General features: G+C 43.1%; 1 protein-coding gene across 3 annotated transcripts in view; it reads right to left on the reverse strand.

Moving 5' to 3' along the window:
- GATD1 (glutamine amidotransferase class 1 domain containing 1) overlaps window positions 1-12810 on the reverse strand; it is a 27397-nt gene extending 14587 nt beyond the window's left edge. Inside the window, exons 1-8 of one of the 3 annotated variants that reach the window (XM_050897968.1) lie at window positions 12642-12810; window positions 11643-11719; window positions 11156-11261; window positions 10474-10581; window positions 9765-9859; window positions 8480-8573; window positions 6438-6549; window positions 3663-5900 (exon numbers count right to left, since the gene is read on the reverse strand). In XM_050897968.1, the coding sequence (XP_050753925.1) occupies window positions 5894-5900; window positions 6438-6549; window positions 8480-8573; window positions 9765-9859; window positions 10474-10581; window positions 11156-11261; window positions 11643-11719; window positions 12642-12759 (717 nt within the window). In that variant the 5' untranslated portion in view covers window positions 12760-12810 and the 3' untranslated portion in view covers window positions 3663-5893. Of the gene's footprint in view, window positions 1-3662; window positions 5904-6437; window positions 6550-8479; window positions 8574-9764; window positions 9860-10473; window positions 10582-11155; window positions 11262-11642; window positions 11720-12641 lie in introns of those variants that run through there. The other 2 variants (XM_050897967.1, XM_050897966.1) reach the window with 2 other exon arrangements.
- Window positions 12811-14069: the final 1259 nt, after the last annotated feature.

The following is a 14069-nucleotide window of genomic DNA, read 5'->3' on the forward strand; positions in this document are numbered from 1 at the left end:
AGCTAGGAATTCAGCTTCACCTCTGCAGCACCAGAGCAGTACAAGTGCTGTCTCTTATTCCCAGGGATAGGTGACTCCAGTTTATATTGCTGGTGTTTGATCCAGGAGATCAAGAGACCAGAAGCAACTCCACAGGCTCAAACTGACCTTCAGTGGCAGCATACCTATTTAAATTTCACTCAGTTGTTCAAGATCAGAAATGAACAACTTAAAACAATCTGCTACAATTCAGGGTTGGCCCTTGGCTTTACACAAAGAAAAACTGCAAAGTGGAGACCTTTGGGGAGAAAGAGGGTTTAGTAACAGGTGATGCTGAGGAGGGATAATTTCTAAGGGAAGCATGCAGGGTAGCATTAGCACATGATGTTTTAGGAGATGACAAAAGATTGAGGCTTTCATGACAAGATTTCTAACTATGCTGCCCTCATCCTCCTAAGAAAAGGAGGAGCATGGGAGAGCAGACCCTATGGTCACAGATTACTGGGAAGCCACAGGAATAGCTTGTTGCTTACAGCACAGCTTAGTGTATAGAACCCTGTGTTAATATGCATTTTGTGCTACTGTAGCCCTGGGTGGAGTCCCAGGTTTTTCCCTCTTTCGGCTGCAGCCCACCTGCCTGGTACAGGTACACAGAAGTGGCAGGCCCTTCCTTGGGAATTCGCAAGAAGAAAGTAACATCTTCACACTTGGTGTTTGGGGATGGAGTTTGCCCGTGGCTGAGGAGGAATGCAAAGGTCTGTATAGAGCAGTACCACCACCTCGTGGGGAGGCGGCAACATCCCACGGCACCTCTTCCTTTCTAAGCTTCACAGAGCAGCAACTAACTGATGAGCACAAATACAAAGTTATCAACCTTCCCTTGTGGTGGCAGCTCCCTAGTTTCAAGATCCAGCTCTATGCAAACACACACAGCTTGGTGGGGGGGGTGGAAAAGCTCTTCCTTCCTCTTTTGTGGCATTCCATGACACAATGCACTAAGGGAGACATGCTGCTGCTCCCAACAGTTGCTCTCAGTACCTCCTGTATTATTGAAACAAGGGTGCAAGAGGAGAGGTACAGGAGAGCAGAGCTATTGGGAAAACAGCCACCAGGGTCCACAAAACTGACATAGTAAGTACACTCATTTATTTTCAGCCTCCCAACATAGAATTTCACTTTAAAATTAGTTCTTAGATTCATTTATAAGGACTATCAAATACAGCCATCATAGGCTATTACAGACTACATTAAACAAGCCAGACAGTATCTGATAGGTACCATTTGCAATTTTAAAGCAAATCAGGATCAGAGAGTCATTTCCATTTATTCTAGTACTTGTTTTGATGCATTGGCATTACAGAGGAGAAAGCAGTGCCCCAGTGTTCCTGGCTGCCTAGTCCCAGCAGGATGACAGGTCAGCTTTTGACACTGTCTTCTGCATCCTAGGGGGACAACATGGAGATCCCAGACAGGAGAACTGAGGGAACACACTGACCCTCAACCCGAAATGAAATGCCCTACAGACCCAGAAGTCTGCATTTGACAAAAGGCTCCTTTTATCTCTTGCTAGTATTACACATTTCCCTGTAGAGAACACTCTAGCACTACAGAGGACACAATACACTGGGTGTAGCCTTCGGGGACAGTGGTGTGACAGATGCAGCAGCCAGGTAATTTCTTAGAGTTGTGGGACTCAGTCCTACCAGGATTACCCCGTTTGGCTCACTGCTGTTGTTTAGGGCAAGCACACAAGCAAAGCCCAATGATTCTCAGTTAATTGTCACTGCTGTGGCTGCAACAACCTACAAGGGAGCTCAAAGCTGACAGTAGTCCGCACTAAGGGAAGTGGACAACCCTGTACAAAGCCAAAAGGGCCGTTCCATCACAACGGAGCAGAAGTCAGTTTAAACAGAAGAGCACTCCGATACCCAGAATCAAATGGCAGAGCTTATCACACAGCACCTAAGATGAATAAAGCAGAAGACTCAATCTTTTTATTTTTTTAAAAGATTATACTGTGGAAGCTCCAGGAAAAGAATCTTATTTAAACATTTTAATACACTAATGGAATGCTAGTATGACTAACTACCATTAGCTGCAGACAGCAACAAGGACTGAGTTCAAACGTCCTGTAAGGGATCCCTTAAAACAAGCAAATGCTTTGTTAAGTGTTCTGAAGAGACAACACTTCCTCTCATCAGAAAAGCTGAATCTGCCCAAGTTGTCTCTGACACCTTCTCTGCCTTCAGAGGATCTAACCTACCTCCACTGACCGCAGCTACAGTATCAAGCTACAGGAAAGGTATGGTAGCACAGAGGACTCATGATCAAAGCCCAAGCTGTTGGGGATTTGGCCATTCCTCATCACCTTTCACATCACTCGTTAATCTCTTTTGCCCTGTTGTCCTGATTTCGGCTGGGATAGAGTCACAGCCTTGTTATGCATAATTGGGTAAGAAAAGTATTTAAAATTGGGCCGCTGAACAGTTTGAGCGTGCTGTATTCTTACAACTAGGGAAAGCAGAATACCAATGCCAATTTAAGGCATGACGTTTTAGTCATAGTGCTGGAAAAAAAACTCAGGATAAATGTCGCTGCTTGGATGCCCAGGACGTGATGCTTTACCAGCCTGCTTCTCAGTTTGACCACCAAGGAAGCACAGCACACAAGGTACAGAAGATACAAAATGAGGTATTCAAATTCTTCACACAGGAAGTTTAAAATGCAAGACTTATCAAAAAATTATTACTCTTTCTGTAAGCTCACTTCATGATTTTAGTTGATGTAAACACCTTTTAAGCAAAAGATAAAAAAATATGAAGTGTTACATTTGTAGAACAAAATTAGCATGGAACTAAAGCAGGGAAGTATGCTACAATACCCCAAGCTATAGACATGCTGTTGCCTTTGAAGCCTGTACTTCAACCCTGCTGCTTTTAGTTTCAAAATAAATAAAAGTTAGGAATAGCCTGATGCACTGTTGAAAAATTTTTGTGGAGTCAAGAGGCTTACTGCTGCACTGAAAGCTTTTCCAGAATGAAGAACTAAATGAAAACTTATCATGAAGGTCATCAACTCTATATATCATTCTTGATGAAGCAGACTAAGAGTGCAATTAATTCTGTATGCATATGGTAAAGAAAAGAAGTCAAACAATAACAAGCAAAAATTATGGATATTGCCTTCACATTTTAATCCACTGATAGAACACACAGCCCCCCAAATAAACAGAATAAAACTTTCCTGAATGTATCTGGCATGACATTAAACAGCTTCACATATTTTCTACTTCAACTTGATTTTTTCCCACAGTTTTAGAATAATTTTTTCCAATCCTTGGCTTAAATTGGTCATACTGTATGAGAACTGAGAAGAGCTATCATCACTAACTGCTCACAATTTGCCAGTGTAATTTCTAAAGAAGCACTAATGCCAGCCCACCATCCACGAGAGGGTCGTTTTACCAAAGACATTTTGCTTTGTTGCTAGAAGTTAGGCCACATCCACGCAGCCAGCATCCTTCTCATCAACCGCATCAGAAACCTGTAGGCACACACACTTGCACACAACACCTCTCCAGCCGCTTTCTGCTGGATCATGCAATTCTCCCTCTATTTTGGAAGAGCAGCTTCAACACTGGGGACAGTTTAGATTACTGAGGAGATAGAAATGGACGCGTAATGTGAAAGAATGAAGATACACACAGTAACTCCTCTTTATCTGCTCCCATATGGGAAGAACAAGGAAGTGTTACAAAAATCTAAAGGCAGTATACTTTGTACATCAGTGTACTTCCCGATACAGGCACAAACAGAGCAGTTCCAACAGGTCCTGGCTGCCACAAAAGAAGGAAAAATAGTACAATAGAGAATTGATCAAGGTCTGTAGTGGGCTGAATACTGTTTGTTCACCTGGCAGCTTATCAATGAGCCTGGACAGAACTTCACAATTAAGGAAGAAAACAGGACATGGGGTAGACAGCAATATTCTCTTTTTACAGGCAGGCAATGAAAGGTCTAGGGATTTTGCCAAAGTCACATGAAAGCACAGTCTCAAAGGCAATACAGACTTGTAGCCTCTCAGACTCCCACTTCAGAAACAAGACTTCGCTTTGCAGCTGCAGTCAGGTGTTAGATCAGGTGTGGCAAAGCTCCCTCACCTCAGAAACCACATAAATTGCACCCACCTCTGCCAGGACCCCAAATACCTGACTCCAGCCCCACTAAGTTCCCTACTCAGGCAATCAGTGGAGTCTACAGCATGAGGCTTCACCTCCTCTGTTTAAATAAAGGTTTTTGGTGGCAGAGTGTCTCCTGGCTGTAGGTGCCCAGTGTTCAACACAAAATGACCCCAATTCCAAATATTACTGCAGTACAAATACAAAAACTTTCTGCATGATTTCAGTAGACAGCCCACTAGAACTCCAGATGGAAAGTATGCCCTGATAGTGACAGAGGTCAACAGATCCCTAAGACGACTTGTCAGGAACAAGGATTCAAGCTACCAAAGCTATTTGATAGTTTAATTTCTATCAAAGCCCAATTTTAATTTCAAATTCTAATTTTAATTTCTACGAAAGCCAAAAATCTGTAAGCTGGGCTCCAGCATATAACAGTAGAAGACCCAACAAATCCCATAGCAGATTATCTTTTAAAATCACACTGAATTCTTGAGACAGAACTAAAAAATTGAATTTCTACAGAAAGACATAAAATTACTCTGCTTGATGACTGGTTATAACCAATACATCGTATTACCCTGTTAAGAAAAAAAAAATCAATGCAACCACAAAGGTCCTTTCCCTCACACAGCACTGCAGAAAAGTTGCTCTCAGTTCCAAGAGTGCAGGAAAAATGTTAATCTGTCTACTTTCCCATAGATTTAGTATGTTTGAGCCTGCAACACTGAAAAAATATTTTTGGTCTGATTATTCCTTTCCATGCTCAACTTCAAGCCACATCTGCTGCTCAAAGGGAAAGAGAAGGCCAGATTTCATCTTACAGTTGGTTCCTCAGAAGATGTGATCCACATTAGCTGCCTACATTTTTTCTTCCTTTGTCCATAAGATTCCAGCAAGAGACAACCCCAATGTACTTGCGAGAAGTATTTCAAACATTTCAAAGAGAACAAAAATCGTAACATAAGCACCACAAAGGAGAACAGATAACCAGTTAGAAGACCATTTAAAAACAGCTGAGCAAGCTTTTTAAACAGAAGTCCAATAACGTGAACAGGCAAGGAAGAAAACAAGAGCACATTATGCTAACAGTATCACCACAGTGTGCTGCCTTCAAACAACTGATTCTGCTTTATTCAGAGTTCAGCTAAACATTTTCCATCCTATTCCAAGTATATCCAAGTGTCCCAGACACATTCAGAGTTCAGACAGTAACTTTGTGATTTACCAAAAGAAAGGTGGGAACGCATCTGAAATTGCATTTCAATGAAGCTCTAGGTGTAGATTTTGATATTTGAAACAAACACACCAGATGGTTCACAGAGTTCCAAGTGCTCTTTGGGGCAGAGCTACTAACGATCAGTATAATGTCAGCCTAGAGCAGGGTCTTCAGCTTCAGCAATTTGTATTCATAGCACCAACTTTTTTTTTTAAACAAGAAAGTTCCCACATCTGTAAATTAAGAGATGTCTAGAGAGCAGCAGTGAAAAAAGATGTAGCAACAAAAATGCAAGGGAGTTTCATAATTGCTTCTGAAGTGTGATGCACTTCAAAGTTTTCTTATTCACAACCTTCATCCATTCTATACACACAAAACCTGACATTGCCACTTCACTGTCACAGTCACTTCATAGTCCAGGACTGAAATTTAGAGGGATGTTTTATCCAGTTAACAGACAAGAAAATCCTTAGCCTGCTGGCTCTTCATCCATCCTATTTGCAAAGAGACCTGCTCCTTCATTTCCTGCTGAAGGAAACACATCCAAACATGACACAACCTGTTAGTTCACAGCCAGGAAAGGACTTCTAACACACATTCACCTGAACAAAAGAAGATTTTTTTGTTGTTATTTATATGTGTTCTTCTATCTGACAAGATGAAAGACAGTCAAACAGCCAAGCTGTTACCAAAGAAATTAAATCCATTCATTCCCAGAATCCTAAAACATAGCTGACTAAATGCTAACTTGCCAAAGCACAAAGAACAACACACAAGATGTTTCTCTTAACAGAAATGTTTAGTGAAGCCTATTCTGCATTTTACCAGTCCTGATAGATAGCTGTGCATTTCCCAACCCATTTTACCTTATTTTTTTTTTAATAATCACAAATGCTTTTTACCAAAAGACATAACCAACTGAATAGCTAGATCAAACAAAGATGCCACGCACTTCAGCAGTTAACCAAGGGAAAAAAAATTCTTTTGGGGGCACAATATTCCTGAAACTAAAAGATGCTCACCATTAGCAGTTCCTAGTTCTTATCTCCCATATTGCCTCACCTGACGTTGCAAAGAATAAGAAGATTCTGGACTGCAGGAAGAGTGGAATTCTCATTCTGTCCTGTCACCAGGTGCCGGTCCAGCACGACATGTACAGCATCCGGACTGCTGGCTAAATACAGGACAAAAAGCAACAAGCATTGTGTTAGTGGACATTACTTCAGTGTCAATACCACGTCTCTGATAGAACTGACACAAAAGATAAGTATTTCAACCAGACAGATTTGCTGGGTAACTGATATGCTGATCTATAACCCCAACAGACAGGGACAATCTTGAGACCCTAATCCTGAAACAATTTCACTAGAAAGTCCTTCTCTGCAAGGACAGCAGGACTGGTCCCTTGATTCAATTAACACCAGATGGATAAATTGCATGTACAAGAGATTTTCATAATAAAACCCTCAAAGTATATATTTTAAAGTTGTAATTACCCTGCAATACAATATAAACTCTTCTTATGTAAGACATCAAAGTTGTAATCACCGTGTCACAAAGAGCCTGCAGGAAGATACTTATTTTCTGGCCTATTATAATACCCCAACGTGTTAATATCTACCAGCAACTGTTCAGTACTCCAACTAGTATTTTTAAGTTACCTCATTCCAGGTAGAACCATTACGTTGTCGGTATTGAACAACTCTTATTTTCTTCTCCTTCTCCCAGCCACTGACTGCCTAAATACAGGCTAAGTGCCTTCAAACCCCACAAGCTTTTTGTCGTCTTGCTTAATTTGTCAGTACCACTGCAACCAAGCATGTGTGACATAACAGGTACCACTGAGACACCAGCTTTTCAACTGTCAGTACTGAACCCATTATGCAGAAGGTGGCGGCAGCAGCTCATTTGAAAAGCATAAAGATGCCATTTAAACACACAAACAGGCTGACAGAAGCATGGATGGAAGAGGATTAAGCAAATATAAAGCAATTTGGTAAGACAGTGGCATTTCTCCTTAGTGAAAAATAGATGCATGGCATTAGGAGCCTGGTTCTGTTTCCTACCCATGCATAGTCTCTAATCTAGCCACTTAAATTGTATCAATTCAATGGGTGGCACTATTCTGTTAAATAAAGGATGACTTAAATACCACAAGCATCTCATTATTCTCTTTAAGGACAGATTCTAAAAAAATTACCTAACAAAATAGGAGACTGAACGACAGCTGCAACTGAAGAATATGGCCATTTACAGCTCATTACTTAATTCTCCCTGTAGCTCTTCAGTACTGCAAGAATGCAGCATGTAAAGGAAAACGACATTTTTCCCTGCACATCCAGAAATAATCTAGGGAAAAAAGTGACATTTCTGTGCTTTAAGGGATTTAATTTCTCTCATGGGACAGAACTTCAGATTTTGCAGTTCAAAGTCAAACTTCTGCATTTTGACTAATAATAATTAATGAAAGTACTAGTAATGAAAGTAGAAAATACTACAAAACCAGATCTAGCTACGAGTACAATACTTGATGGTAAAAGACAACTAATCAGAGCAACCAAAAACATTCAGCATAGTGCCTCCAGCTTTAAATAACGATGCATTTGCTTGAATAAAAGACAACCCCAAAATCCAGAACTTAACCTCTCCCGGCAGAGCACATGCTCCCTGCCGTGCAGCAAGGAAGCAGCTGCAGCACGCTACCTCCGTGCAGACATTCCCCTGCAGGTATGGGCTGTGCATCTGCAGACTGATGGCAACTCTCCTGCAGACACCCTGCCCTGTAGTACATATTCTTCTTTCACAGCAGGACAAGCAACCTCATGTTTACCATGAGGTAAAAGAGTATGTGTAGACAACCATGGAAATCAGTGTGCTGTACTGTACCGCCCTACTTCTCCACACGCAGTATTTCGTGGCACTTATTCTTAAAACACTCATCATTTCTAATCCATTAGGGTATTTGTTTAGATCCACGAAATGGGAATGCAAGACGAGATATCCTGCCAGAGTCATGTTCATCTGTGTAAAATTGGCACACAAACATTCATTTCCAAAACGCAGCCATGAAACATGAAGTCCTGGACAACAGGAGAGTGACATACCGCTAAACGTAGCTCCAGAATCTTTCACAAAATCTTCCACAATAATGGACAAACTGGCAAAGTTAGGCTGCCTTACTAGTTCGTACACAGAGGGCTGAAAAAGATCAAAAGGATATAAGTCTGCCTTGCTTTTTATAAAAAAAAGCCAAGCAAAACCAACACATACATCCCCCTGCAATTTATTTTTCTGTTCCCCCTACAATTCTCCCAACTATATACAGAAAATGAAACAGAAATGAAGCATAAAACCAGAAGACCACAAGCAGCTTCTATGGATTTTTCTGTAGGGAGCAAACTGAAAATTCTTAAGTGAGACAAAGAAAGAATGACACCAAGCAATTTCCACACATCAACTGTACACTGAACAGTGTGCATGCGATTAACTTCATGAAAGCGCAGACCTGTTTGGCTGTCGGGCACAAACATTTAGACACAAATGCTGTGCCACTTGCACAGTCCAAACAACAGTACTCCGCTTTGGAATGAATATGGGAAACAGCTTAAGTGAAGAGAGAAAAATTAAGAGTACTTAGTTTTTATATGCACAGGAGGAAATTGAATTTTATGGTTTCCATAGCAACTATAGCTAGGCCACATCATGCCTTATTTAAAATGTTTTATCATGGATTGTAATGCCAAATACAAGCACATCAGGACATTGATAGCTTTTTTGAGTCCCACAAACTTAATTTCTCACTTTGCACATAAATTTTCAACCCAAGAAGTCATACCATAGTGGTTTGCATCATCTTGGCACACAGGCACAACTGCCATATAAATGGTCTGTGAGGTCAGAGATATGACTGTACGTTAAATAAAACGTCAACGGTATCTGGCTACTTTTTGAATTACAGGCCAATTTGTACAAACAGCCTTTTTTCCTAAAGCTTCCTCTACCTTTAAAAGTGAAAGAGCACCGTGAGATATATAACTTACCTCCAGTATTCATGAAACCAAAAAAAGTCATTCTTAAAAGCCCTCAACTATGAATCCAAAGAGCTGCAGCAGTCATTTTCAGCATTTTATTGATTCAGTTTAAAGTTTACTGAACAATCAGAAGGAAAACACTCTCCACATGACAGCTAAGTGAGACAATCCCTTCATGCACTCAGTGTTGGGCCCCCTTGCCAATGCATCTTGCACATAAACCACGGGTACTAAGCTGATGATTTATATTTGTAGGAAGTTCTAGGATAAGAGCAGAAACACCAGCACCTGAAATCACAGGCCCCCACACAGCAAGAAAGCCCCCAAACAGCAAAAGTCAGGTGAAAACTCAACCTACCCCTGTCAGGCTGTATCCCTGAAATACCCAGGATTTATCCTCATTGGTGGCACAACACAAAGCTGCAACTCCGTGCCCAACCGCACAGATAGGCTCTAGAGAAAAATGAAAGCATCTCTGAGAAGTTGTGAGCATCTTCAAATGGCCAAAACACAGATGTGAGCGTTCATGAGATTCTTCATGTTACAGCATGTTGCCTTCCTGCAATAAAATTATACTGCACTGTTTATACTCCTAGGCTGTAAGGTTTTTCCTGCACGCTACAATAAGAATTGCCCCAGTCTGGCAAAGTGTTACTAGCTGTTAACTCCAAGTTACCAGTCAAAGAGGAAAAACACACTCAAATGGTAAACGAGAAGCGCACACAGGTCTTGATTAACTACAGCCTTAATGATGATCCTGGTACATTCCACATTTGGCTCTGAACCTTGAATCCTACTGACTTGGAGAGAGCAATTTCTGTACCCACTGTAAGGCAGAGAACCCTCTTCTGACACAAGCACTGAAAAGCTACTGATATTTTTTAATATACATTTACATAAAGGGGATACTTTTTAAGAGAAGACACATTTCTCTAAAGCAGCTCTTTCCAGTTCTGAATGCTCTTCAACTATGTAAACGTTTTTAAGTCATTGGAAGGGAACAGTCTTACATGAACAGTACATTAGTACTATTTTAGTTAACAAAATACCTAGTGATGTTCACCTACTGTTCTCAGTGCTGAAGTGCTGCAGTATCTTAGCCAGGTACCCACTGTTTGCAAGGTCAGTCATAGCCCCAGGACAGTTTGGAATCAGCAATGCATGGTATCTAGCACCTAGTAAAGAGGAAAGGATAAACTAATTGTAATACGAGTAACAAACAAAAAAGCCTGACCATAAATCCGTTTCAGATTTGACAAAATTAAGACAATACCACCTAAGTCAGTCAAAAACTGTATAAACTGACTGAACTAAAGAAACTAACAGATCTATGTGGAGTAGAGAAAAAGGTCCTTTTTAGGACAAAGAACATACATTTTTAATGAGATATTCTTCCCCAGGCAAAGCTTAAAACCACTATATCTGCTAGCTTCTACCTTAGCAAAATATTTATTTTAAAAAAATAATATATAGTGTGTATATATATACGAGAGAGAATACATATATATAGCATGTGTGTATATATAAGAAGAGAGAATTACCAATCCAAGATAACTAAGAAAATAACAACTGTAGTTGCCAAGACTTCCTCTTAAATAAAAAAATAGCAACTGTAGTTGCCAGAGCTTCCTCTTAAAACACAAGTTTTATGCCTTTTCTGTGTCGTTCTTCCCTAAAGACCTAACACTAAGAAGCATCTGTTTCCCTGATAAATGTAGATGACACACTGGCCAACAGTAAAGCCCTTACCATCAATTGACTCCAACTTGGCAGGGTTTGCATACGATTTCATACGGAAGTCCTGTATCCAGCGCATGTTGCTCTCGTTCACATCCACAAAATCAATTGACTTCCCCTAGGGGAAACAGTTCAAAGACTGCGGTTAGTATCACTCCACAGACACCCACTACGTTTCTTGAAGAATAACTATGTGGGATTTTGAGATACTTCAGCTCTCAAAAACCTGAAGTTTTCCCTTCTTCCCCCTGAAGTAGTTCTTCTAATAGTTCTCCCTCCACTCTTTGTGGGTAACAGATATCGGACAGAGAAGTTCAGAACCATACTATAGGAAGCATGCATTCACTTCAATATTAAGAAAACAGAATTTAAAAAAGTCCCTTAATCTCTAAAGCCAATAAAACATCTCTCAAAAAAAGTTTAGCACAATTCTCTCTTGTCAATTGAGATATCAGTTGGTTTCAGACTGAAATCACAGTAACTGCCCATTTTTACTTACCCCAGGAGTTGCAACTTGCAGATTAAAAGCAGAGCTAGTCAGTGTGAAGCAGTGAAGGAAGGACTGGGCTGACACACCTGAAAAATAGAGTCCAACAACTTAAGGAAACAACAGTTGTATTTTAATCCCAGCCACACTAGCTTATTTTATCTAGCAAAGTACACGAGCTTGGGTTTTTTGCTCATCTTAAAAGCTCGCAATAATTTCAGAGGGTTAAGATGTAAGGAATGCACAGCCTCCATTATAGGTGAGCTATGTATTGACAAATACATGATGAAGGTATTCTGTTTGTCCGGGTTGGGGGGTTACAGGGAGGGCAGAGGGAAGGAAGGCAGAAGTGAAGGGAATTTGGCTTCGCCCAGGTATACATGCAAGTGCAGCTCAGCTGCATGCGTGCTCTGAACCAGGTATGTGCAGAGGGGAAAACCAGCAGCTATTCAGCAGCACAGCTGTGCACAGAGGGACATGCAGGCACGTGTGCATCGCAGATGAGCATTTGTGGAAAGCAAACACATCTGTGCACAACACAGGTGCACACGCGGGAGCAGCGTGTGTACGTACCCGTGCAGAGCAAAGCTGAGCAGAGAGCGTGCATACGTGTCTGCACAGCTCAGCTGCAGTGACTCTTACACACACACAACCGAGATGCACGCCTGCAAACGCACAGCACCGCCGTGCAAGCTGCGGTGCAGGCCCACGCGTGACAGGACGGTGCCCGAAGATGAGGACGCCCGTGCACGGCGCAGCCGAGGGCGCGGGGCGACACGAGCACAGCACGACCGCTAGTGCACAGCGTGGGGCACACCACCGATGAGCGTGCAAAGGGACCCGCAGGCAGGGGACCGGCCACACAGCGCGGCCGCTGCACCCCGGGGTGGTGGGGGGGGGGCCGCAGGGGACCCACAGGCCAGAGGAGCGCGCACGGCCAGGCGAGGCCGGCTCGCCGAAGGGAGAAGCGGGGCCCAGCGGGACGGGGGTTTCCCCCCGAGAGCGTCTTACCCGCGGCAGCGGCGCTGGCGACGATGAGGCAGGTCGGCTTGCCGAGCCGGTCCGACATGGCGCCGAGCGCGGCGGGGGCCGGCGGCCGCGGCGGGGGCGGAGGGGGCCGCCTCCTCATGCGGCCGCGCCGCGCATGCGCAGTGCGGGGAGAACGGGGGCGGGGACGCGGCGCGCGCGCCGGCAGCCGTTGGGCGAAGCGCGGGGCGGCGCCTGAAGGGGAGCGCTGAGGCGGGCGATGGCGGCGGAGGACGGCAGCGGAGGGCTGCGGTGGGGCGGTCGTGAGGGGTCTGTGAGGCCGCGGTGCCTTTATAACCCCTCGGAGGGGGGGGGCACCACGGCGGATCATGCCGATCACCTGGTGGCACGTCCCACCTGCCTCCGCTCCGCTACCGTGCAGCGGCCGCCGTGGTTTTGTTCCCCGTTCATAGTCAGCGTAGTGGTGTCCTTAGCGGCTCTCCTCAAGCTCTGGTCTAGCAGTACAGCTGTTTTCCTCATCAAGTTTTATATTGGGTTTTGATTTTTTTTTATATGTTTTCCTCATCAAATTGATACTGATACCCAGTAGGACTGAAACACTGAAGACTTGCTATAGGGACCACCACCCCACCTCAGAGAAGGGGCACATGTTGTGTCGATTGCATGTCGATGGCACCATGTTGTGGATTGGAAATGAAAAATCGGGGCTTAATGGCAAAATGTCAGCTAGTTTTCAACGCCCAGCTGAGAGGCCGCATCGAGCTGCAGTGTTGGTTTTCAAACTTCCTTGCTCCAACTACACAAAGTCCCTCCCCAGCCGACCGAACGCCAGAAGCCTTCCCACAAAGCCCAAGCCATCACAAATCACGGTATATTGTGCTAGTGATGTGTTTCTGACACATGGGATAAGGAGGAATAAAACTCCTTTGATAAACCCAAGCTGTTTTTAAGTTACTGGCTTAAGCTGTTATTGGCTTAAGCTGGTTTTAAGTTATTTTCAGTTCTCTCTCAGCTTTTGCTCTTGATACCCCTCACCCTTGGGATGAATAACCTCAGGGATGTTGTGGAGGGACAGATGTACGTTCTGCTCTTTCGCATCCCTGAAGAAGCCACAACTAATTATGTTATATGGGACGGTACGAGACGGACACGGATCTGTCAGAGTGGTTTGCTGAAAAAAATGGTGGGTGAAAAACGTGGATGAAGAACTGGGTCATTTTCTGGAGCTGCTGGAATGAGCATCAGAATTGCAAACTAAATAAAGTAATCCAAACCTTCCTGAAACTGTCCTTCCCATCTCTCATATCTGGTCCAGATTGCTTTGTTTGCGTACGCTCTTAATCTTTAATGAGTCATTATTCTTCAAGAAAAATGTTTATTTATTGCAGGTGTCATTGCTTTCGGCTCTGTGGCTCACCGGAGGAAAAGTAATTTTTGTAAACCATGTTCAGT

The sequence above is a fragment of the Gymnogyps californianus genome, chromosome 5 (assembly GCF_018139145.2).
Source record: "Gymnogyps californianus isolate 813 chromosome 5, ASM1813914v2, whole genome shotgun sequence".
Lineage (NCBI taxonomy): Eukaryota > Metazoa > Chordata > Aves > Accipitriformes > Cathartidae > Gymnogyps > Gymnogyps californianus.